General features: G+C 44.4%; 1 protein-coding gene across 1 annotated transcript in view; it reads left to right on the top strand.

Moving 5' to 3' along the window:
- CIZ1 (CDKN1A interacting zinc finger protein 1) overlaps positions 1-25,282 on the top strand; it is a 59,099-nt gene extending 33,817 nt beyond the window's left edge. The window contains exons 7-16 of the mRNA XM_068249799.1: positions 2,000-2,034; positions 3,571-3,611; positions 3,711-3,881; positions 5,566-5,699; positions 6,918-7,005; positions 8,968-9,081; positions 13,049-13,216; positions 15,095-15,161; positions 15,527-15,648; positions 23,699-25,282. Coding sequence (XP_068105900.1) covers positions 2,000-2,034; positions 3,571-3,611; positions 3,711-3,881; positions 5,566-5,699; positions 6,918-7,005; positions 8,968-9,081; positions 13,049-13,216; positions 15,095-15,161; positions 15,527-15,648; positions 23,699-24,103 — 1,345 coding nt within the window. The 3' untranslated portion in view covers positions 24,104-25,282. The remainder of the gene's footprint in view (positions 1-1,999; positions 2,035-3,570; positions 3,612-3,710; positions 3,882-5,565; positions 5,700-6,917; positions 7,006-8,967; positions 9,082-13,048; positions 13,217-15,094; positions 15,162-15,526; positions 15,649-23,698) is intronic.
- The last annotated feature ends 1,084 nt before the right edge of the window (positions 25,283-26,366 follow it).

Here is a 26,366-nt window from a genome sequence, read left to right as displayed (position 1 = left end):
GTTTATCTGCTGAGAATCCTCCAAATGGCATGGAAGAGAGAGAGAGAAAAAGACAACCACAGCAGAAGCCGATGGTGTGTAACATTGGTGACAGATTTGTTAGGTGTATGCATAAAAGGGGAAGATCTACAATAATCGTTGTGATGTTTGGCTTTTATAGTTGTCTGCGTATCCTCACATACCATTGTGTTATTGGTGATAGGAAACCAGACAGTTTAACTAGGATGCTAACCAACTTTTCAGTAGAGTGAAGAAAGATTAGAACCTCTGGTAGGTTTTTATTTCTTTCTCTGTCCCCATTGAAGAGATTTATTTGCTTTTTGGTGCCATGGAAACAGGAAATGAGAATGTATTTAGTAGTAAAACTTTTACATATTCTAATACTTCCCATTCAGTCCAAAGCTTAAAGGGAACCTGAAGTGAGGAAAATTATTTAAAATACACATGACGTCCCTGCAAATGAATATTACATACTTACCTCGCCGTCAGTTCCACTGAGAGGCTTACCATTTTCTTCTTACAGTGAGCCTTTCCAGTTCTGACAATATTTTGCCAGAACTGAAATTTACCAGTTGCTGTCGGTTATATATCAGCAGCTGTCAGTTACCACTGAATGTGCAAGGTAATGTCCATGTTTCCCTATGGCTCAAGTGGGTGATATTACAGTTTAACAGTGTGCTGACCAGCAAGCTGTTAGGGCAGGGGTCAGGAACCTTTTTGGCTGAGAGCCATAAACGCCACATATTTTAAAATGTAATTCCGTGAGAGCCATACGATATGTTTCAAACTGGGACAATAGGGCTCACATCCCTGTTGCCATGGTGATGTGTATACAGTTGATCAGCGGCAGTGTCAGACACATCTTCAGCTTCTCTTGGGTTTCAGCAACATCAGCATTTCCCGAGAGCCAGACAGGAGAAATGCCGACTAACAGCTTGTACAATTTAGCTAGCTGACTTGGGGGTTGATTCACTTTGTAGGACGAGATCCCCACACTTTGACCCAATAGGCTGCCTATTGGGCCAATCAAAGTGTGGGGATCTCGCTCTACAAAGTCACTGGACCTGACAAGGTCCAGAGTAGGACAATTAGAGCAGCTGTTCATTTTGGGGTAGCGCGAGTAAGTTAGTAATGCATGCTACAGCAGTAGAGTGTACTACTTTGAAAATGTTACTTGCGCTGCCACACTAAGCTTCGCTGCTTGAGCAGTGTAGCTTAGTGAATCAACCTGTACTGATTTGTCTGTGAGGCAGATGTAGCCATCAGAAGAGCCACATCTGGCTCCTGAGCAATAGGTTCCCTACCCCTGTGTTAGGGGGTAATGGCCATTTTTAAAATGGAGGACGGAAAAATCCATTGATCACAGTGAACAAATGGGATGCAGGAGAGGAGAAAGAGATTGAGTAGTAGACTACACAGGAGGCAAGTATGAAATGTGTATGGTTATTTTGACTTTTTCTTTTCAGTTCAGGTTCTCTTTAAAAGAAAGAAATAAGCGTGAGATAGGTAGACTTCTACCCAGGTAAACACCCGCAAATCGCCCCAAGTGTGAATGGGCCCTAAGGCTACATTTTCACTGTCAACAAGAATGTTTAGACAGAGATCATTTGATGCACATCAGTCTAGTGTCTGTAATTCGCTATTTGCGCTTCCAGGATAAGGAAGGAAAGTGTTTCATAGGATGAATGGCGGTCCCTGGTAGGCAAGACTACCTTTATAAACACTATTTTAAGGGTCTATACTATAGGTTCAGTGTTTTACCGAATCCAAGTAGGACAAGTTCTCTTTCACAGTCAGGCTATCTTTGTGAGGCAGATGTCAGGTACAAAGCTCATAAGTGACTTTCTGCCTTTGGAATTGATCTCTCCTGCAAATATTTATCATGTCACAGATTGACCGGTTTTGAAGGACCAACGTGTTCATTTCACCACCATTATGACTAAAATATATGTTCTTTTACCACCATTGTAACAAACTGTCGTCCTCTTCCTTTTCACAGCTCTGATATTGGTAAAGATGGCTTCAATGCAGCAGGTACTGTAAAGATTTCTGGTATAGCATGTTTTGCAGATTTTGCCTGTATTTTCTTTTTGGAGCGTATTCTGCTTATTGGGTGGCTGCTCAATCTGCAGTGCTGGATGTATACTTTGGGCTTCTAGGCCAAGTATGTGGGGCTTCCATTTTAATGTGCAGCAGCTCCCCTCCTTGTTCCATATACAGCCCCTCTTCCATGTGTATCATTCATGTGCTAATAGCCCCTCTCTTTCATGAACAGCTCCCTTGGGCTTCAGTTTCCCTTTGTGTTACTCCCCATTTTCAGCCTCCTTTTCAAATGTATCAACTTCCCTTTTATGTTCAGATTGCCCCTTAAGGCCCATACACACGTCGGATTTTTGCGAAAGACCCGTCGTTTGAACGTTCCGTCGTTCGCACGTCAAATCCGGCGTGTGTACAGACTATCGTTTGGGTGATAAGACTGGTTGAAAACCAGTCTTATCAACCGAACGATAGTCTGTACACACGCCGGATTTGACGTGCGAACGACGGGTCGTTCGCAAAAATCCGACGTGTGTATGGGCCTTTAGGCTTTTAGGCTGTGTATGGGCCTTTAGGCTTTTCCAGAAATATCAAGGCCTGGGCCTTTGTGGCATTTTAGAATCCGGTCAATCTGATATAAAGTTTATACACAAGGATAACAAAGGTCCCACGTTTTGTTTCATCTCAAGAAATTCTTATTTCAATGACAGAAATGTTTCCATTCCATGAGATGCCATTGTATTGGGTACATCAGTAGGAATAGCAGTAATAATTTAGACTGTTTTTTATATAGATATATATATATATATATATATATATATATATAGATATATAGATATATATATATATAGATATATATATATATAGATATATAGATATATATATATATAGATATATATATAGATAGATATATAGATATATATATATATATAGATATATATATATATAGATATATATATAGATATATATATAGATATATATATAGATATATATATAGATATATATAGATATATATATATATAGATATATATAGATATATATATATATATATAGATATATATATATATATATATATATATATAGATATATATAGATATATATATATATAGATATATATAGATATATATATAGATATATATAGATATATATATATATATATATATAGATATATATAGATATATATAGATATAGTTATATATATAGATATAGTTATATATATAGATATAGTTATATATATAGATATAGTTATATATATATAGATATACACGCACTGCAATGACATATGGAAGAATGTACTTTATTCAGGATACACTGCTCTAAGTTAATTTTCCTGGTTTGGGCATTTCAGTGAAGAGTCCGCCTTTTTCCTACTGGGAAGGACAGAGCTGAGGGGTGGTAGTAGATGGAAACAAATTAAGTCTTTAACACCTAGGACTTCCAGGTGGACATAAAGGAGGAGCATATGTGCATTGGGGGGGGGGCTTAGAGTGGAATTTTTGATAATGGTGCTGATGTTTTTTTGTCTTGTTCCAGGTACAGCAGAGGAGCGCAGCGTGGAGTCCCAGTCTCCGGAGGTAGAGTATGACCTGTGATAACATGAGATGCTTTCCTGTCTCCGGTTCCACCACAGGGCTATTCATTCCTGTGTGATTTTTTTTTTTTTCACTTGACAGGGAGTGAGTGGAGGACGTGCTCTGAAAGTGACCATCCAGCTTTGCAATGAAAGTCGTACCACAGCTCTGCAGCCCACCTGCCCTGACAAGAACAGCACAGCAGGCAGCTCCGTGCATAGCAGGGCCAGATTCTGCTGCTATGTGTGCAAGACCGGCTACCATACTCTGCAGGTAACAAGAGAACCAGATGTCTATCGCTGCCTGCCAGCATTTTTCTTATCATATAATAACTTCAGGGTCATCTGACTTGTGGCTAAGGCCTCGTTTCCATCTGCACTATTCCAGAAACGTTTAGGATATGCAACACAATGTGTTCCACAGGGACATCAGAAACTGTATAAACTGCCTGTTTCCTGTTGTGTCTGTTGTTTCCATTTATGCGTTGCGTTTTGCCGCAGAATCGTAATGCGTGGTTGCATGCATTTTGACGCATTTGCGATGCAAATCCGTTTGTTTATGATTAATGGAATCGAAATCACACCGGAGAAAATCCCAGAGCAACATAGTGCCGTGCGTTGTGGTGGCCACGTCAAATTTTGAATTATATTTAGATCCTCTGATTCTACAGAGTGCTTGGTTTAGTCGCTACAGTGTAACATAATTTTTATTAATATAGTGCCAACATCTCCCATAGAGTTTTACAAAGCACATGGGTACATGAGCAGCAGGGATTGGCTCACAAACTAATCGCGAGTCCATAAGGAGTCCGTAAGTAAATGAATCACGAGTCAGTAGTACAATTGCAGCAGCTGTGCGGCTGGATGATGAGGGGTTATTTACCAACAATTCCGCCATCCTGCCTGCACTCCAAATAGCTTGCACACGTCATATTGGACGTGTTGCAAGCCTCACTACGCGCACTTCCTCCTTCAAGCCGTGGTGAGGCTTGCAATGCGTCCAATGGGACGCATGGAAGCTATTTGGAGCGCAGGCAGGATGGCTGAATTGAGGGTAAATGACCCCTCATCATCCAGCCGCAGCTTATGGCTCATTTTAATTACGGACTCATGATTAGTTTGTGGGCCCATCCCTGATGAGCAGTTCAACACACTTTGCATTCAGGACCTCCAGCAACACAGGCACAAATACGTAGAACTGATGTGTAGTTTGGAACATCACCAATTCTGTTACGTTTGTTTGATAAAATACAAAAGAAATGGGAAACATTAGGAGGAGGTCCCTCCCCTTGTGAGCTTACACTCTACATTTCTTTTATAAAACATAAGTAAATAGCACTTAACATGTGGGTTTTACAACAGCTGCTTGCAGGGGTGACTATAAATCATGGCACCTCCCCCCAGCAAAACTTTGATGGGGCCACCTAGTGTTCACACCCTTTCACTACCGAAGCTGGGCGCCCCATAGCAGCAATGTTATACTGCACGGGGCGCGTAGTAGTAATTCGGGGCTCCGGCGGCTGCCAGACCCCGAATTACATCTCCCTCCGAGTTGCGACAACTCGAAGGGGGAATAGTATTTAACGCCGCCTCAGAGTTTTGCGGCAGCGGTGAGAGCCGTCATTAGTCTCTCCCTGCACCGAACTGAGCGGCGCCGAGTTACTATGTACTCCTTTCACTTACCTGCCTCTAGTGACCCTCACAGCCTGGCGGCCAATCTTGTGAGGGTCATAAACCAAGTGTAGACTGATCTTCACGCCCATAACAAAAAAAAATGAATCCTCATAACCTGGACTCCTTAATCAGAAGTAGTAGATGGGGCACCCTTATAGCTCTGGGCCCCCTGTGGTCACAGGGGCTACTCCGCTGTAGTTACACCCTTGGCTGCCTGTGGGGCTTTTGTCTTGCCGACCAATGCCATCCGTATGCTGCGTTGATGCAATGCTATTGTTTTACAGAATTTCCAGTCCCACCTGGTCACTGCACAACACCAGCACAAGATCCAGGAGATAGAACATCTCAGTAATGCTTGTCTGGTCACCCTTCTGCCTACTGCCAAGGACAGCCAAGCCACCCTTGGCAGCCGAGATGGGTAAGTAGCAAGAAGTATTGTTGTATATTTTGCTGGTCATTGTTCTTAAAGCTTTTTTTTTTTTTTTTTTTTTTACAATAAATTTATTGATCATCAAGGTCGGGTCAGGATATTACATACAGCAGTATGCATACTGATATACAACCATTACCATACAATCTAAACTAATCATTCATGAAACAACTGAGCTACAGTGTAACCTGAGTATCAAGTGCTGCATAATAGCAACCATTCTATGCTAAGAAGGGGGAGCCCCAAGGTGAGGGAAGGGGGGAAGACGTCCCCCCTTCTCCGCCGCTGTGCCTGCTGCTCCCCCTTCACTGCGCTGCCACCTTTCCTGCTGCTGGGGACATCTATAGACCCGGCTACCTAAATTGGGACACCTATATACCTGGCTACCTATTCTGGGGACACCTATAGACCTAGCTACTTATACTGGGGACACCTATAGACCTGGCTACCCAGTGAGAGACACATATAGATCTTGCTATGTATTCTGGGGACACCTATAGACCTAGTTACTTGTACTGGGGACACCTATAGACTTGGCTATCTATTTTGGGGACACCTATAGACCTGGCTACCTATACTGGGAACCCCTATAGACCTGGTTGCTTCCACTGGGAATACCTATAGACCTGGTTACCTATACTGGGGACACCTATTTTGGGTGAACAGCTACCAGATTAACTGTATTTTTGGTGAACAGCTGCCAGATTATGTGTATGTTGAGGGAACCGCTGCTGCCAGATTATGTCTATTTTGGGGGAACCACTGCCATATTATGTCTATTTTGGGGGAACCACTGCCATATTATCTGTATTTTGGAGGAACCTCTGTCAAATTACGTCTATTTTTGGTGAAATGCTGTCAGATTACATGTATTTTGGGGGGAACACTATGGCAGAGCTCAAACTTCCCTGGCAGACCTCTTACACCGCTGCTATAGTCATGTATATTTGGCCCCACCCATGAACACACCCACATTTTGTTGCCTGGTCACGCCCATTTTTCATCGTGAGCTCCGCCTGCCAGCCATTGAGCCGCCACACCCCCCCCCCCCCAAAAAAAAATTCTGAAGCTGGAGCCGCTACTGCTAGCTTCATCTGTCACTGCCTTGCTAGCGTTTGTAGGGCAATAACATTAGAATCCAGGAGAGATGAAAAAACTACAAAATTGTGTAATTTGCCAATTTATCTGTGTTTGTATCACCTGCAGTAAGAAAAAGCAGATGAGATGGTGCAACGTCTGCCAGGTTCATTTCAGCTGTGACCTCATCAAACATCGTCGGACCCAGGAGCACAAGGTATTTTTGCTTGTAATACCAAGGAAACGTTCCCTTCTTTTCCCAGTTATTTGTACATCAGTATCTATTGTGGCTGGAAGTTTACTGGTTAAGGGCTCTGTCGCTGACACAGTAGACCAGGGTTCAAATCTCGACTTTTCCCGTTCGGTAAGCCTGCACCTATTCAGTAGAAGACACTGTTGCTGCCTATAGAGCACGCCCTAGTGGATGCACCTCTGGCGCTTAGAGTATGCCTGAATAAAAGCACAATATAAATGTTCTGTGTCTTGCCTTGTCTTATTGGTATATTCTTATGCAGTTATTTTCAGTGCAAGCAAATATCTGAATTACTTCTAAGCTTGGAGAGATTTTCCACTGACTTGGAGCAAGTAAATGTTGCAGTGCATTTCCCTTAGTACTGGCCGAATGTGGGTGTTGCCCTTTTATGGCCCACCCCATCTTTGTTTCCGTAAAGGTGCCTGATCCATTCCCACACCTCTGTCAACTGTCATTTCCACTGAGGTGTGTCTGGCCTGCCCCTTCTCTTCATACAACCATCCCCCCACCCCTACACTAGTGCAGATAGTGTGGCTGAACTGCAAATATGGCATTCTAGCCTATTCGCAGATGTGATGTACACCTAGCTGCCCCTTCACAAATAAAAAGTATTAGGAGGCCACAATTTGTGGACAGGAAGGCTGCTCAACTGCAGCCTTACTTTTTTCTTAGTTTGTATGGATGGCAGACTAGATACAGTTTAATAAGACAAGATACAGAACATTTATATTGCGCTTTTCTCCTAGCGGACTCAAAGCGATTCAGGGCGTCAGCCACTTAAAGTGTGCTCCATGGGCATCCAGGATCATTAGGGAGCTTTGCCCAAAGACTCCTTACCTGTTTTAAGTACTGGCTTGAGCTGAGATTTGAACTCTTGTCAAAGCCTACATATGGTTGAAACCCTTCTCCACTTTCAATACCTTATTTTTTTAATATCAAGCCTGTGACGTGGGTCACCAGTTCTCCTTGGCTGACAGGCTCTCTTCTGCACTCTCTGGTGGCCTGGCAGTCTGAGTCATGCCCCCTCCCTTGCGGGGTAGAACGTTGCGTGGCATTTTGAACAGTGCTCCTCCCTAAGGCACCCCAGAATACAAAGGGATTCTTCAGATGGTAAGGCAAGCTGTAAAGTCCTGCCCACGGCCATTTGTCTTCATACTTAATTTTGCACACTGAAGCCTCAAAAAAAATCAGGTTTTTACTTTAATAACCTCTGTAACATAATTGCCCCACCTAGAACGCTGCATCCCCGTGGCTGAAAACTCAATTAATCACCCCAAACTCCCTGGGGCACATAGCGGGGAGCTCTTCCATATAGAGGCAGAGCTTTGGGCTGTAGCTCTGCCTCTACTCACATCCATCTGCGGGGATCGCTGCCTCTCCCCGCCCCTCTGTCTTCTTTCACTGAGAGGGGCGGGGAGAGGCGGCGTTCAGCGCTGATTGACGCACGTGGAGGCAGAGCTACAGCCCAAAGCTCTGCCTCCCCGAGCAGCAAAATCCATGACCAAGAAAGTTGTGGATTTTTGACTGGGGAATTAGGGGTGATTGAGTTTTCAGCCACGGCGATGCATCGTCTTAGGTAGGGCAATTATAAAGAGGTTTTTAAAGTAAAAAAGTAATTTTTTTGGAGGCTTCAGTCTCTTTAAAGCACAACTCTAATACTTGTAGTCCTCTGATTAAATTTAGCTTAAAACTTAAACTTTAACAAATAAGTCTTGCAGAAACCTTAACATTTGAATATTTTGTTGACGTTATCTGTTTTGCCCCCACTAAACTTAGCATCAGGTCTATTGAGAGATGTTGATTCTCTCTACTATACCAACTGCTCCCACAACATGTATTTTTCTACAAAAGTAATTACTTTGTAGTCTTTCATAAAGTACTGCCTGATGGCATCGGCCCATACTGACACTCTGCCCTTCTCTGCAGATGGCAAAACGCTCGCTACGACCATTCTGCACCGTCTGCAGCCGCCACTTCAAGACTCCCCGCAAGTTTGTAGAGCACATGAAATCTCCGGAGCACAAGCAGAAGTCACAGGAGGTATATTAAAGGATGCGGTGAAATGTGTAGCCATTTTATTTTGGTGGTGAATAAATCTATCATCAAAGGCACCTGAATACTCAGTGATGCTACAAGTTTGCACTGTAGATGGAATGTATACATGTAGACAGACAATGGGGCCGGAGTAGAAATGGACTAACTAGATATTGTGCAGTTTGATTAAACAAGCCTATCATTTTTTTCTTCCATTATTTTTACATTGCTGCTGTTGTGTTATAAGGCTACATTTACTCTAGCCTGTTTGAAATTGGTAAGTAGCAGTGTTTTACCGCCATCTAAAACCAAATGAAGTAAAGACTATAGTCGCGTACACACGCACTACTAAAGAGAACGACTGGTCCGTCGGACCCTCCCGCTGGGCGGTCGTTCAGAAGCAGCCTTATCAGTCTGCAGACAGACTGTACACACGCACTACTGTCGGGAGAACGACCGCCCAGTGGGAGTGTCTGACGGACCCGTCGTTCTCTTTAGCAGTGCGTGTGTACGCACCTTAAGGGCTCGTTCACACTTGAAGAGCTTTTACAAGCGCTTTGTGATTTTAAAAGTTCTTGCTAATGTTATCCTATGTGTGTGTTCACAACTCTCTCATAAACTCTGTAACTTTGAGAGCACATCTGCACCTGTAAGCAGAAACTGGGTACATCTACGGTAATAGCTCAATATGTAAAAAAATAAAAAGAGATGACCTAGAGGTCAAGGAGCGCTTATCTGCACCAGTAGTCTAAAATGGTACATCTTATAACTTGTGGACTCCGTGTTCGCTCACATCAAAGGACAAGTACGTCTGCAGCTGTGAAACACTTGTGTGCTCAATGCTCACCTGAATCTCAAATGCGCATACCAAACATCTGTGTATAAATATGGACTCAAAACGCTCAGTAGACACACATCCTGTACCCAGATCAGGATAACAAGGTTGGTAATGTATAAACTTTAATGTACTAATTCTTAACTGTACTGTTAGATACTTTTAGTTATTTGAATACGTATTTTAACCCTGCTTTGTCATTTTTTTATCATCTTTGTATAGAAATACAAGAATACATTTTTGTATAAAAGGATTCTGGTCAAAGAGTTATTTCATTGAAGATATCTGTGATACTACAAATGCATATTGTTGATATGACAGTGGCTCAGAGTGAATTGGCCCTAGGAGAACTGACACTTAGAGGCTATCAGGGCTGTGGAGTCGGCACAAAAATCCTCCGACTCCGACTGCTCAGTTTAGGATTCCACCGACTCCGACTCCTCTAATTTGCATATTACAGTCTTGTTGATTGAAAATATGTAACATGAAATTCGCCTCTTAACTGCCAACGCTTAGGAATTTTAAAGGACAACTGAAGTGAGAAGGATATGGAGACTGCCATATTTATTCTCTTTAGTCATAAACTAAAACTAGTCCTTGGTAAGAGCACTTGTAAAAGGTACAGGCCGGAACAAAGTACATCTATCAGGCCCTAGGCAATGTGACTGTGGGTACATGTAAGAGTGATGTGCAGGTACTCTGCAGGGGAATAAGGAGATTCTTCCTCTGTTACACATTCTTCATTTACAATCTGAACCAGGTTTATGGGTGATGGACAACACCTCTGTGTTCAATGTGCACAACATTCTCAGTGGATTCCCTGCAGCTCTGTGGAGAGTGCATATGTATAGTACTACTGTGTAACAAAGTAAACCTGAGACAGATGAAATTAAAGTTTTATACATACCTGGGGCTTCCTCCAGCCCCCTTCAGGCTAATCAGTCCCTCGCTGTCCTCCTCCGCCACCTGGATCTTCTGCTAGGAGTCCAGGTACTTGAGCCAGTCTGGTGTAGTGCGCATGCACACACTCCGCCGCCGGGAGCGTACTACACCTGCGCAGCACTATTGTGCAGGTGCAGAACGCTCCTGGCTGTGGAAGCAGCATGCGTCCGGACTGTGCTGACTGGCTGAATTACCAGGACTCATAGCAGAAGATCCAGGTGGTGGAGGTGGACAGCGAGGGACTGATTAGCCTGAAGGGGGCTGGAAGAAGCCCCAGGTATGTATAAAACTTTTCTTTTTATCCTTCTCAGGTACCATTTAATTCGTAGTCACCAAACCAAATTTTAACAACATATCAAATTATTTGATTTCATGAGCAAAGAGAGTGCATACATTTGCATAAATCAGAATCAACGCAGAATTATTTCCATCTCATTGACCATCTCTATTAGTGACACAGCTACACTTCAGGCTTTATACTTACAGCATAGATGTTATTTAGTGTATATATGAGATTCCTGTGTACACATCATATATACAGTCACAATCAGATGTGTATATCTGACTTTAAAAATACGGGGACTGCTTTATTGAAGCAGCACAAGTAACTAATTTTGATTGGTTTATTTCATTTTTGTGGACTAAGCACAGCTATTACTGTATGTATAAATTATTTATGATGACTATTATCTGAGAAATAGAACATTTTATCATATTTTCTATTTTAATTACAGTTTAAATTCATTAGGAGTCGGAGTTGGTGCATTTTTTCCCGACACTGACTCTGACTCCAGGCACCCAAAATTGCCCTGACTCCACAGCCCTGGAGGCTATGCAGCCAAATTACAGATCACAGCCTTGCCGTGTTTTTAGCCCTGGAAGCCAGCACCTCCGGCGTGTAGCCCCGCCCCCTTGCAGCCAAACGCCATGGCATTGTCTGTATGGGAGATACAATGCCAAGGAAGCAACACAGTGCTTGGCTGCGAGGGGCGGGCTATGCCTCGAATTGTGGGCTTACGATGCTTGGAGGAGGGATAGTTGAAAACTTAAAACACGACAACTTTTTACCCGAAGGGGATACATGTAACCTGTAATTTGACTGTATAGCTTCTTTAACCTCCTTAGCGGTAACCCCGAGCTGAGCTCGGGATAAGCCGCCGCGGAGGATATCTCAGCCCCTGGTGGGGCGATTTCTGTTCTGAAAAGTGCTGTACGCGCAGCTTTTGCTAACTGCGCGTCCAGCTCGATCGCCGCCGCTCTGCGGCGATCGTCCGCACGCAGTGGCGGAAGAGGCCCCCCCCCGCCAGAGCCCTGCGCAGCCCGGACCAATCAGTCCCGGGCAGCGCAAAGGGCTGGATCGGATGGGTCTGACGTCAGGACGTCGGCTGACGTACATGACGTCATTCCGATCCTAGCCATGGCGACAGGAGAAGCCAAACAGGAGATCGCGTTCTATACGCAATCTTACATAGTTACATAGTTATTTTGGTTGAAAAAAGACATACGTCCATCGAGTTCAACCAGTTTCTCTTGTTTACTTTTGTTGCCGGCGGCGATCGGACTAGAAGGACACATGTGCCCTCTAGTGGTGTTTTATGTAGCTACCACTCAGGTAGCTACATGAAACAAAAAAAAAATAAAAATTCAAAAGTGCAATGCAGCCTCCTTGGCGGAAAAATTGAACCGCCAAGGAGATTAATTAAGTTTTATGTTCTCCACATGTGGTTAATCTATTTTATATTAGCACTTACATGTCTGCATGGCATTTCCATTGTTTTTGCTACTTCTTAGGCCCCGTTCACACTGCACGCGTTTCCAGCCGCATTTTGGAAATGCGTGCAGGAGGCCGACACGCGGAACATCAGAAGTGCATAGAGTGCACTGTCTGATGTTCACACTGCATGCGTTCCGGACCTGTGCGGTCCGGGAACGCATGCTGCACGCATTTTTTTTAAAAATGCGTGGCTGTCCCATTCACTTTTCAGTTATGGGATCAGCATGCAATGCACACAAACGCGGATGGCGTGCGTTCGCATGCTTGCGTTCCGCACGCATGGCCATCCGCGTTTGTGATGTGAACGGGGCCTTACAGGCTCTTATTTTGCCCAGATCTGCTCTTTTAAATCTTTGCCATGGCAGTTGTGTTCTTGAATAACATTGGTAATCCGCTTATTGATTTGGTATAACTTTCTGTAGAACAAGCAGAATGAGAAGGAACCGTGGAACATGGAGGAGTCAGAGGAGTTGATCACAGTGGATGCAGTGGGCTGTTTTGAGGAAGAGGATGATGATGATGAGGAGGAGGAGGAGGAAGAAGAGGGCTTCAGTGCAGATGACACATCTGAGGACAAAGAGAGCTTAACGGTAAAGGGGAGCTTTGGTTATTCTTTTGTTAGGCACGGTTTTTGAATTTTTATTTAGTTGTAAGAAGCAGACTCATCGCATTATTTTGAATAAAGTTTGTCTGCTGCTGTAGTTCAAAGACTAATATAGATTTTGAAAGTTAAAGGAAACCTGAGATGCTGAAAAAAATATATATACATACCTAGTGCTTCCTCCAGCCCCCTTCAGGCTGATCGATCCCTCGCCATCCCCCCAGGCTGCCTGGATCCTCTCCTAGGCTCCCGGTAATTCCTCCAATCAGAGAGGGAACTGTGCGGTCTCAGGTACACTTTAACTCCAGCCAAAAAATTGAACCATTATTGGCTGACAGCCACATCATACAATTAGGCTTCATACACACACTAGTTGGTAATTATATTTCTCTCACCTCACTTGGATGGTTTTTGTTTTTCCTTAAGTTTAGGTTTGCTTCCAACGTCCCAAAATGGGTTTTTAGGGTTCTGCAGTGTCTTGGCTGTTCTGAGCATATCACTCTTCTGAATTAAATTTGATATGCTTTTTCCTTTGTGTTTTTTTTTGCCCTATCTAACTTTACAAATATACGGACAACACCTGCAGTGATGTTCTGTCAGTGATCACATAATCACAGTGATCACAGGATCAGGAGCCAATGCATGCTGCCTGGAGAGATCAGCTTTTGGTTGCTAGCTGTGGTGGGTATGGAGAGAGAGTGGCAATGCATCTGTTAGTGATCACTAGAATCCGTTATCTGCCAGGAGATGTCACATGACAGCTACATTTCTGGCACTGGGTGAGCATCCAGAGTACGTGGACAGCTATGAAAATCCACATTCAGGAAGAATTAAGGGGCTACAAATAGGATGTACATTTTCAGAATTGTTGACATTAAAGGACTTACGAGGTGACATGTGACATGATGAGATAGACATGTGTATGTACAGTGCCTAGCACACAAATAACTATGCTGTGTTCCTTTTTTTCTTTCTCTGCCTGAAAAAGTTAAACATCAAGTATGCAAGTGACAATTTCTGTCTGGGCCGGGACCGGGTCGGACTGGGTCAGACTATAGCATAACCCTCACTGATAAGTAATTATAACCATAAAACATTTTTCTGTCAGTAAATGGCTTTTAAGAGCAGAAAAGAAATAAAAAAGGTCAATAATTCATAGATTTGAGCTCTAGCATACTTCAATAAAGGTGTCATTGAGCAGAGACAATGAAACAGTAAAAACTTAAAAACTAGGTTTAAATATAAAATAAAACTGTGGGATATCTAAAAACGTCATTTTTAGGAGAAGTAGGATAGATATAATTGTTTTTCTCAGAAGTTTATTTTCACCTCGTAAGTCCTTTAAAGGGATGCAAGAACCTGTTATTTAAAAAAATCGACCTCCCCATAAAGCAGGTTTGTAGTAGTGTGCCGGCCGAAGGGAGGTGAGTGGCAGGAGGGAAGGGGAGTCATAGGTATTACTTGCCTAAGGGGGGCTGCTTATCTAGCCCTTCAAGCCTCTGGTGGAATTGCGTGCTTCCAGCCACCACAATGCATGCCGAAAGATGGTGTCCATTGATGTGAGTACATCTCCTGGTTGGAAGATGTGCTCACATCATTTGTCTACAGTTCCCGACATGCATTGGGGGGTCAGATAAGCATGACACCACCACAGGAGCTTCAAACAGTGGCCGCTACCTTGTAAATATGGTGAATCCCCCTTTAGATAGGTAATGCTGATCACCCCAATGGCTCACTTAAGAACCTCCCTTATGGGGATGTCCATTTTATATATTTTTTTGTATGTACAGGTGCTTAGGTCCCTTTAAGTGGATTTATTAGCAAAATGAAAAAAGTTTTTTTAATTTTGAAAATTGTCTTTATTCAGGTCCCTGGGATGGACATTCAAGCTAGCCTTGAAGAAGGCGAAGAGTACAATCCAGAGACCGCCTATGGTAAGTTTTATCACTACTTAACCTGCATCATTAGTTTGTTGGGTGCAGCAGTGGCATTTCAAAGGTGAAGACCAAGAGTCATAGTCAGGAGAGGCTTAATGCCATCAACATTGCTTTCTTCCTTCTGCTTTTTGGTTGCGTTGGTTGTCCATTGTTGTGTATTTCCCTCTGGATCTCCTCTGATCACTACACCTCTAGGAGTCTGCTCGTAGTTCTGTGTATTCCATGTTGTCTGTGAAACATCAACTCATCTTCTCATCTTCTCCCCTCCCTCTTCTGATATCCGTGCCAAGCTGTCTTCTCTGTTCTTTGTTTTGTGTTTCCCTTTTGATATCCATTCTGTGATTTGCCCTCCCGTTTCACAGGCCTGGATTATTTGGTTCCCGTCGCGGGTTATCTCTGCAGGCTGTGTCACAAATTCTATCCTAGTGACTCTGCTGCCCGGCTCACACACTGCAAGTCCTTGGTGCATTTTCAGAACATCCAGGTTAGATCCTTCTCCTGTTGCATGGCCTGGCTTCTGTTTTGTTTGACGCACTCTCTCTGCGTTTCTGCTTTCATATAACCACCCTACTTGGTGTCCTTAGCTATGACTCTAGATCACTGTGTTACCATCCATCCACAATTTCATGCTCAACTGTCCTCTGACTCTCCTCCATAACACCTTGCTGTATACAACATCTGCTCCTTCAACCTACAGCTTTTTATGTGAACTTTTAAACCAGATGTTACTCAGAATAAGAGTCTGCCCTTTGTCTCATCATCATGGCAAGTAGAATCATTGACAATTGGAGTTGAAATATACCAGCATTTTGCACCCCTTTAGAGTGTCTAGTCAATCCTTCTTTGCCCCCTCAACCTGCACTCACAAGAAGCTCAGGACCAAATGAGAGACTAAAACTTTAGTGTGTGACCTGTAGTATGTGGGAAGATCTAAAGCCTGACACTGGCAACCTGACTTTGTGAGTGCCTACATTGTTCCTTTTCCCTGCCAAGGATAATACATCAGGTCTTGCTGCTTAGCTCTACATTTTTGTGTCTTAGGAATTTAGAAAGATGTCTCATTTGTTCTTGGTGTCTGCTCTCTCTAGTTTAGGCTATACAGGTAAGAACAATAGTCGCTCTATTTAGGGTTTGCGTTAAAGGATACCTGTATCCACTGCGGGGGGGGGGGGGGGGGGGGCGGAGTCCCATACACACCTAAGAGGAAGGCTCTGGATCCCTTAGAGCCGTCCTGGTCCTCTGTGTCTTCTCGTTTCACCGGCGGGAATCTCTAGTGAAGTTTCAGTGTCCAGCTTTAATGTTGAAGGAGCCCTCAGGTCTACTCTGAAGTCTAGGGAAGTACTTTGGTCTCACCGGGAAGGCTCTAAGACAAGGGTGCCCACACTTTTATGGCTCGCGAGCTACTTTAAAATTTGCAGAGGCCAGGAGATCTATCAACTTTTCAAATGCTAACCTTAACCCCCCTCCCCCCGCCCCGTATAGGTAGATAGGTATAGGTGCTTACTGTATAGGTTAGCTAGGTATATGTGCCTTCAGTATAGCTTAGCTAGGTATATGTGCCTTCAGTATAGCTTAGCTAGGTATATGTGCCTTCAGTATAGCTTAGCTAGGTATATGTGCCTTCAGTATAGCTTAGCTAGGTATATGTGCCTTCAGTATAGCTTAGCTAGGTATATGTGCCTTCAGTATAGCTTAGCTAGGTATATGTGCCTTCAGTATAGGTTAGCTAGGTATATGTGCCTTCAGTATAGCTTAGCTAGGTATATGTGCCTTCAGTATAGGTTAGCAATTTATATGTGTCTTCAGTATAGCTTAGCTAGGTATACTGTATGTGCCTTCAGTATAGCTTAGCTAAGTATATGTCTACCTCAATCCGACGGCTGAGTGAGAGAGGTTTGGCGGGCAAAGGGGCAGCGGGCAAAGGAACAGCGTGCGTGGATGCAATGTGCCCAGCGCCGCCCCCAGCCATGACGTCGCAGCCGCACCGCCTCTCTCCTCCCCAACTTTCCTATTGGTCAGCAGCAAAGCTTGATGGGACGCGGCCGCGTTCTACAGCTGCCGGACGCAAAATTTAATGGGATGAGGCCGCAAACCACTGGGCAGGCGGTCACATTCTACCGGCAGACCGCGATCGACCTACTGGGCAGACCTGCTCTAAGAGGTCCAGATCCTTCCCTCTTAGGCGAGTGGTACATTTTTCCCCCTGGTGGTTACAGGTATCCTTTAATGCAGTTTATTCAAACAGCTACTACTTATAGCAACTTAATTGGCATTGTTGAGCGTTCATCACACAAACTCTTAACCATGCCACACAGAGAGACGGCATTCTAATTTCTACACTGCCAAGCATCCATTCTCAATAGCAGGTGGAGGAATGCCTGAATCATTGTGACACTAGAAAACCAAGATCTTGGTCAAATATTTTTTTTTCTTATTTCAGATCTAAGATCCCACTTTGTTTTTGGCACCTTGTGATAGTTTAGCCAGTAGGTTACATTACCATGCTGATAGTTTAGATTTAGACATAGCTCAAGTTAAATGGAATCTCTAGTGAGAGGGGGCTGGTGCTCTGCCTCTAGTACTTCCTGAATCGCTGGCCCAGAGCAAGTATACAGAAATGGTGTTCTGGGTCTTGCTTCATGCAGATTAGTAGTGATGGTCATATCTTAGAGAACTCAAACTCTTAGAGAACTCAAACTCTTAGAGAACTCAAACTCTTAGAGAACTCAAACTCTTAGAGAACTCAAACTCTTAGAGAACTCAAACTCTTAGAGAACTCAAACTCTTAGAGAACTCAAACTCTTAGAGAACTCAAACTCTTAGAGAACTCAAACTCTTAGAGAACTCAAACTCTTAGAGAACTCAAACTCTTAGAGAACTCAAACTCTTAGAGAACTCAAACTCTTAGAGAACTCAAACTCTTAGAGAACTCAAACTCTTAGAGAACTCAAACTCTTAGAGAACTCAAACTCTTAGAGAACTCAAACTCTTAGAGAACTCAAACTCTTAGAGAACTCAAACTCTTAGAGAACTCAAACTCTTAGAGAACTCAAACTCTTAGAGAACTCAAACTCTTAGAGAACTCAAACTCTTAGAGAACTCAAACTCTTAGAGAACTCAAACTCTTAGAGAACTCAAACTCTTAGAGAACTCAAACTCTTAGAGAACTCAAACTCTTAGAGAACTCAAACTCTTAGAGAACTCAAACTCTTAGAGAACTCAAACTCTTAGAGAACTCAAACTCTTAGAGAACTCAAACTCTTAGAGAACTCAAACTCTTAGAGAACTCAAACTCTTAGAGAACTCAAACTCTTAGAGAACTCAAACTCTTAGAGAACTCAAACTCTTAGAGAACTCAAACTCTTAGAGAACTCAAACTCTTAGAGAACTCAAACTCTTAGAGAACTCAAACTCTTAGAGAACTCAAACTCTTAGAGAACTCAAACTCTTAGAGAACTCAAACTCTTAGAGAACTCAAACTCTTAGAGAACTCAAACTCTTAGAGAACTCAAACTCTTAGAGAACTCAAACTCTTAGAGAACTCAAACTCTTAGAGAACTCAAACTCTTAGAGAACTCAAAAGGAGCCCATACACCTAACAATTTTCCCGCCGATATACAGCAGATCACTGTGATCGAATCTGCTGTGAAATCGTTGCGCAAACGGTGACCGAACGATCGATTTCCGTCCAAAATCGATTGTTCCCGTCGATCCGTCCGTGCGGAAGATTTTGCTCGTTCGCCGGCGGGTTGGGAGTGTGTCGATAGCGGCATTCGAATGCCTGACGACCGATGCTAGCGGCAATACATTACCTGCTCCGCCGATGCGTGTCACCGCTGCTCCTTCTCCGCTGGGCTCCGGCAGGCTTCACTTCTTCCTGTCCGGACAGGAAGTTTAAACAGTAGAGCGCCCTCTACTGTTTAAAACTCCACGGACAGGAAGTTCAGTGAAGCTGCAGCCCTGGAGCCCAGAGCGGAGAAGAAGACAGCGGAGACCAGGGGACTCGCGCCGGCCGGATTAGGTAATGTATGCGGGGGCGGCAGCAGCGGCAGGTTCACAGATTGTGATCGGTTTCATGCTGAAATCGATTCACAATCTGTTTGCAGTAAAGGCAGCCATGCGATCACTCTTCGATCAGATTCGATCAGAGAGGGATCTATCTGTTGGTCGATCTGATGGCAAATCGGCCAGTGTATGGCCACCTTTAGAGAACTCAAGCTTGAACATTGGACACCGTTCCAACTAAACCAAAATTTAATTAGATACATTTAGATAACAATCGGCATAAATGAATATAAGCAGTGGAAAGAAACACAGTTCTTGCAAAAATATCTCTCTTCATGGGCCTGATGTTTGGAGCTGTAGTACAACTTGAAATGAAACTGGGTATCTGATTGGCCATTATGAGCAAAGGAGAACAACCTCTACTTTTGCCTTTCTTAACCTCCTTGATTCTTTCCAGATTTTAGTTTCTAAAAGCGGTACAATGTTTTCTCGGGAAAGAATCACACCACTAACTATAGGCAGCCAGAGAGCCCCCAGTAACTCTGGGTTACTGCTCGTTTCTGCTAAAAGTAACCCAGAGCTACACTCTGGGATACCACCAAGGAAGTTCAGCTAACATAGAGTTCTTCGTTATAAAACTTTATTTTATTAGCTGATTTTAGTAAATTTGTAAGGTGTTGTCCATGCTGAACATGGTGCCCCCAGGAAGGGGAGATCTTTCTGAGGACATCGGGCATCTATTATTTTTGTGCAGGGTGGTAGTTAACCCTCCTGGCGGTAACCCCGACCTGAGCTCGGGGTAGGAAAAATCAGCTGTTATAGGTAAGCCCGAGCTCAGGTCGGGGCAGAGAAAAAACTGCTGCGCCTGCTTACTGGAGTCCCGCGCGCCGATCGGCGCTGCTCAGCGGGACTCCTACACCTCTCCCCCAAAGTTTGCTACAATTATCTGGCCGCCGGGATCCCCATATCCCCGGTAATCTTGCGGGGACCCGGCGGCCATGTGACCAGAGCAGCAGCGGCGGTGGCGGCGGCACATATACCCTTGGAGCAGGAGTCCCTGTGCGATCGGCGCTCTCCAGGGACTCCTGCCTCTCTCCCCCAGCAGCAGCATTGTTTGTCCGGCCGCCGGGATCCCCATATCCCCGGTAATCTTGCGGGGACCCGGCGGCCATATGATCAGAGCGGCGGCAAATTTACCTTTGGTGCAGGAGTCCCTGTGCGATCGGCGCTCTCCAGGGACTCCTGCCTCTCTCCCCCAGCAGCAGCGATGTATGTCCGGCCGCCGGGACCCCCATATCCTGTTATTCTCTTGGGGACCCGGCGGCCAATCAGAGGAGCGGAGGGTGGCGTGACGTCATGGGGGTGGGGCGGGAAATTTGAAAAATTGTGTTCATTGGCTGCAAAGTGCATTGTATTGGATACACATGAATCAAATTCATGTGTATCCAATACACTGTTGCCATTTGGTTGTGAGCTGTGCTGTGAGCTGTGCTGTGAGCTGTGCTGTGATCTGTGCTGTGATCTGATCTTCCTACCGATTTGTGTACCGACCTCTGCCTGGATTTTGACCTACGTTTTTCGCCTGCTGATTCTGCCTGTTATTGGATTTCTGTGTACCGACCTCTGCCTGGATTTTGACCTACGTTTTCCGCCTGCTGATTCTGCCTGTTATTGGATTTCTGTGTACCGACCTCTGCCTGGATTTTTACTACGCTTTTTTCCTGTCACCTGCTATGGCGTCATCCTCGAAGCGTCTCACAGCGGAAGCGCTGATGCAGTTCGAGGACAGCGATCCGGATTTGCAGTCACTGGAGGACTCCAGTGACAGTGATGCTCCTGGCAACCTGTCGTCTGATTCTGACAGCGACTCCATCACCAGCGACACGGAGGAGGTTAGTGACGCACGTGTTTGGTGCCCAGTCAACACCACTCAGGCCCCACCACCGCCCCCCCGTTTCCCTTTTACTGGAGAGCCCGGCTTGAAGGTTGAATGTGATCACTGCCCCCTGGCCTACCTGCAGCTGTTCTTCAGTGACGCTGTTATTGATAAAATCGTGGTGGAGACGAACCGCTACGCCGCGCAAGAAATTGCTGCTCCACGAGGTCCCTTTTCCAGGAGCAGGATGTGGGAGCCTATCACCAAGGAGGACTTGTGGCTGTTCCTTGGACTAATTATTCTGCAGGGGGTGGTGGGGAAGCCCCTGCAGAAATGGTACTGGTCGACGAACAAAATAATCGCTACCCCCTTCTTTGGCACGGTAATGTCGGAGTACCGTTTTGGACTCATCATGAAGTTTCTACACTTCGCAGACAACTCCGCCTTCGAAGAGTCAACCCACCCAGCGCCAAAGTTGAAAAAGATCTGGGAAGTTTTTCAGCTGGTGATGGAAAACTTCCGCAACACTTATGTGCCCCAGAGGGACATAAGTGTGGATGAAAGCTTGATGGCGTACAAAGGCCGACTGTCCTGGATACAATACATCGCGTCCAAGAGGGCCCGGTTTGGAGTGAAGTCCTACATGTTATGCGAGGCATCAACGGGCTACATCTGGAACAGCATACTGTACACCGGGAAAGGGACACAATTTAACCCTGCTTTCAGCAGCTACGGGGTGGCGACTTCATCCGTGCTATCTTTGGTGGAGCCCTTGTTGAATAAGGGGTACTGTGTCATCACAGATAATTTTTACAGTTCACCTGAACTTTTTGAAATACTCATCAGGAACAAAACTGATGCCTACGGCACCGTTCGTCCTATCCGGCGAGAAATGCCTACTGCCTTCGCCAAGCAAAAGCTAAAATCTGGGGACATTGTGGCTTGGCAGAAGGGAAAAATGTTGGCACTCCGCTGGCGTGACAAGAAGGACGTGTGTACGCTCAGCACTGTCCATGATGCTTCATCTGCCACCACCACAACGCGAGGAGGGAAAGTCCTGGCCAAGCCGCAAGTCATCCTGGACTACAACCATACAATGGGTGGGGTGGACCGAGCTGACCAGGCGATGACATACTACCCCGCAGTCCGCAAACAACAAAAAAAATACTACAAAAAAATTTTTCGGCATCTGCTGGAACAATCTCTGTGGAATGCGTTCATTTTGTATAAGCAACGCAGTGACAGGCCAGGAACGCATTCCGACTTTATATGGAAAATGTGCGAAAGCATATGTCTGAAGTACCAGACTTCATCAGCAGATGTGCGAATTGGGCGCCGTGCATCATATGTTGTCAACCCTGAGCGCCTCACTGGCCGCCACTTTTCAGACTATATTCCACCCACTCCAAAAAAAGCTGCTCCAACTAGGATGTGCGTTGTTTGCTGCAGCAAGACGGATAGCAAGGGTAAGAAAGTCCGCAAAGAAACCCGTCTCTACTGCCCGGACTGTAATGTCGCCCTGTGTGCTGTTCCATGTTTTAAAATCTACCACACACGGGAGGTGTATTAGTTATACACTGTACTGCATGTACATACTGTATATATAATCTGCTGCTTCTTTGTACAGTTTTGCTATTTCAGTTTATTGATAAATTTAATTTTTTCAGCAAATTTGTGTTACAGTCTTTTATTTATATGCAGGATATCTTACAGGCCTTTATTCTGATATATTTTGGTGAGTTAAGACTTAATAATTGGATGCCTAAAATTCTTGAAAAAAATGTACCGCTTTTGACTCATAATTCCAGACAGAAATGAACCGCCAGGAGGGTTAAGATGTGTTCTGAGAGACTATGGCCCATATGCAATTAACTTTTTCTCTTGTGTTTACTCCTAGGAGATAATTTTTCATCTTTGATTTAAAATAACTTTTTAGCACTTTGCAATGGAAAAAGTACCAAAAGGAGGTGAAAAAGTACTGTCAAAATTATTTTGAGTATTTATTTGCTTGCTGGTGGCTTAAAAGGCATTTTATTTACAAGTTGTGAAAATATCACCTAGGAGAAAACTCAGGTGAAAATGTGAATTGCATATGGCCCCATGGGTCTGATGCTCAAAAGCACGGTAATATTGCCATGCACAGACATCGCACAGCAATATTACCCTTACTACCGGCCGTGTGTATTATGAGTTTAACTATTCGTACAACCCGAAGTACTCGACTAACATGACCATTGCTAAGGTAACACTCGTCAGTAACGCACATTACCATAGCAACAGTTGCGCAAGTAGAGTACCGCTGGTCGCGGTAATAGTAGAACTTGCAGTCCACAGCACCGGTAGTAAATGTAAAATTGCCGTGTGATGTCTGTGCACAGCAATATTACCATGATTTCGTGCATCAACCCCAATGATCTGCTTCATGTTATGCAGGCATAACTGAGTGAAGCAATGTCTTCTGATGTAGGTCTCGGGGTACCCAGCTATTTCCATTCTTGGCCAGGTCCTTGACAAGGCGCTAGATCGATCTCACATAGAAAATTTTGAGGTTACTCTAAGCCCTTACAGAGGAGATGTGATTCTCCAATGGATATTTCCTCTAAATCTACTTTGTTTGTTTTTTTTTTGTTAATTCTTGACCCTGCTTTTGCAGAGATACAAGGCCACAAAGAATCGCGTGACCTCCCAGGCCAAAGTGTCATCTTTAAATTCGGAGGTTGAGAAAGAGAAGACTGCTGAAGATGCCACTGAAGGAGTTGATGACTTGGTTCCTCTGGCAGATAAGAATAGCGGGTCATCCACTAAGCAGGCTAGCAACAGTATAATAGGAGCCAAGGTCACAAGCAGTGCTGTTGAAGATACAGATTCTGGTCCAGGATGCGACACTGCAATGGGTTCAAGTGAAGAGGATTCTGGGTACTTCATGGATCCAGACATGCTGCTTGTCAAAGGCGAACAAAGTTCTGAAGCAGAAAAGGCTGAGATTGAAGAGGAAGCTCCATGTGGTAGTGGCACACCAACTGCCCGCCGGAGCTCTGCTCGCCAGAAGCTTCGATAGGCCGAGAAACTTTACATCTGTAGTGTTTGTTAGTAATTTACACTGAGAGAATGATAGGAAGGCCTCTACCTCCTGGCTTCCAACCAGGATGTCCCAACAAATAGGAAATTAAGCTGTTGGGTTATTTAAAGACAAATGTACCTACTTGAGACCTTTTTATACACAAAGGCTGAATAATCTGACAAATCTTAGTCTTTCAAAAAGAACAAACAAAGTAATTCCACATTTCATAGGGGAAAAGCTTCCCAGGAAATCTATATGCTTAAACCAGAAAGTCCATATGCTGGAGTGTATTGGAGCCCACACAATAATTGTTGTTTGAAATAGGTAGGTATCTCTTTATTCTTGCATAATCTTCACTTTAGGCACGAAATGCCGCTTCCTCAGAGGCACACAAAATATATGCAGCCAATTCCACCTCTTAAAGGAACACTATCAATACCCAAATGTTCTAAAATGACAATGCACAAATAATATCTAAGTAGCTGTGTAAACGTTTTCCTACTTTTCATGTTAAATAACAGAGGCAAAAGCTTTAATTCATTGTGTGTAGAATTAGCTCTATTGGAACAAATAATTTGCAAAAGGGGTGTCTAATATGGAAAACACTGGCTGTACATTGAAGCAGACTACAGAGTGTTTTTCTCTGAAAGCAAAAAAAGTATGAAAAGCTGTGGAGTCAGGTTTCACCGACAATTACAAATGTTTATAACCAGTTTCCTCTGCTCTCTGCAGACAGTCCAGTCAGATACATAGGACACAGGCATCTGCAGCTGCTGAGAGCTTTCTCACACACAGGGTTAACAAATGTAGTGTGAGGGATTCCCCCCCCCCTCCTAATGATTCACTCAGCCATCAGATTTGGCGTCAGTGAAGAGTGAAATGAATTTGATACAGTAAACAAAAGAAATAAGCAAGTGAAACGTATACATCATTATTTACTAGCACTTCAGGAACTCTCTCAATCTCAGGTTAAAGAAAAAATCTTAATCGATAGTGTTCCTTTAAGTACTCAACACATAATTGTGATACCATCAGGCAAAGTGATCCCTGCTGAGTGCATACTCAATAAGAGTGAGACCGCCCATTGCAGCGAAACACGTCAGGCCAGTGTTTTCTGCTGACATTTGGATACTCTGCATATAAAACCTGAATGTTCTACAGGTCCTTCTCAAAAAATTAGCATATTGTGATAAAGTTCATTATTTTCTGTAATGTACTGATAAACATTAGACTTTCATATATTTTAGATTCATTATACACAACTGAAGTAGTTCAAGCCTTTTATTGTTTTAAAATTGATGGTTTTGGCGTACAGCTCATGAAAACCCCAAATTCCTATCTCAAAAAATTAGCATATTTCATCCGACCAATAAAAGAAAAGTGTTTTTAAAACAAAAAAAGTCAACCTTCAAATAATGATGTTCAGTTATGCACTCAATACTTGGTTGAGAATCCTTTTGCAGAAATGACTGCCTCAATGCAACGTGGCATGGAGGAAATCAGCCTGTGGCACTGCTCAGGTGTTATGGAGGCCCAGGATGCTTCAATAGCGGCCTTAAGCTCATCCAGAGTGTTGGGTCTTGCGTCTCTCAACTTTCTCTTCACAATATCCCACAAATTCTCTATGGCAGTGCTGTTTAACTTCACGGGCATGGAGGGCCATTTTTTTTTCCCAGACCCCATTGTGGAGGGCCGAAGGTTCTTGCTAGAGCCACAGTGAGATAGTGTCAGGTGACCCCCCCGCCCCCCCAGTGAGATAGTGACTGGTGCCCCCCCAGTGAGATAGTGACTGGTGTCCCCTCAGTGAGATAGTGACAGGTGCCCCCCCCAGTGAGATAGTGACAGGTGTGCCCCCCCCCCAGTGAGATAGTAACAGGTGTCCCCCCCCCCCCCCCGTGAGATAGTAACAGGTGTCCCCCCCCCCCCAGTGAGATAGTGACAGATTTCCCCCCCAGTTAGATGTGACAGGTGTCCCCCCCCAGTTAGATAGTGACAGGTGTCCCCCCCACCAGCTAGATAGCGAGGTGTTCAGTGCCTCGCCCGTTACCTCTGATCCGCTGCTGTGTCGGTGTCCCCGCTGCCGCTGCCTCACAGCTCAGACCTCACAGATCGCGGCGACTGAAGCAAGCAGAGTGCTCGCATGACACCCGCGCGGCAGAACGTCACATGCGGAAGTGACTAATGATGTCACTTCCGCATGTGACGTACTCCGTGCGGGTACCATGCGCACTCTGTTTGCCTCAGTCGCCGCGATCTGTGA

This window comes from Hyperolius riggenbachi, chromosome 8 (genome assembly GCF_040937935.1).
Source record: "Hyperolius riggenbachi isolate aHypRig1 chromosome 8, aHypRig1.pri, whole genome shotgun sequence".
In the NCBI taxonomy this organism is placed as follows: domain Eukaryota; kingdom Metazoa; phylum Chordata; class Amphibia; order Anura; family Hyperoliidae; genus Hyperolius; species Hyperolius riggenbachi.
Note: the sequence above shows the minus strand (reverse complement) of the source record. Positions and strands in the feature narration are given on the sequence as shown.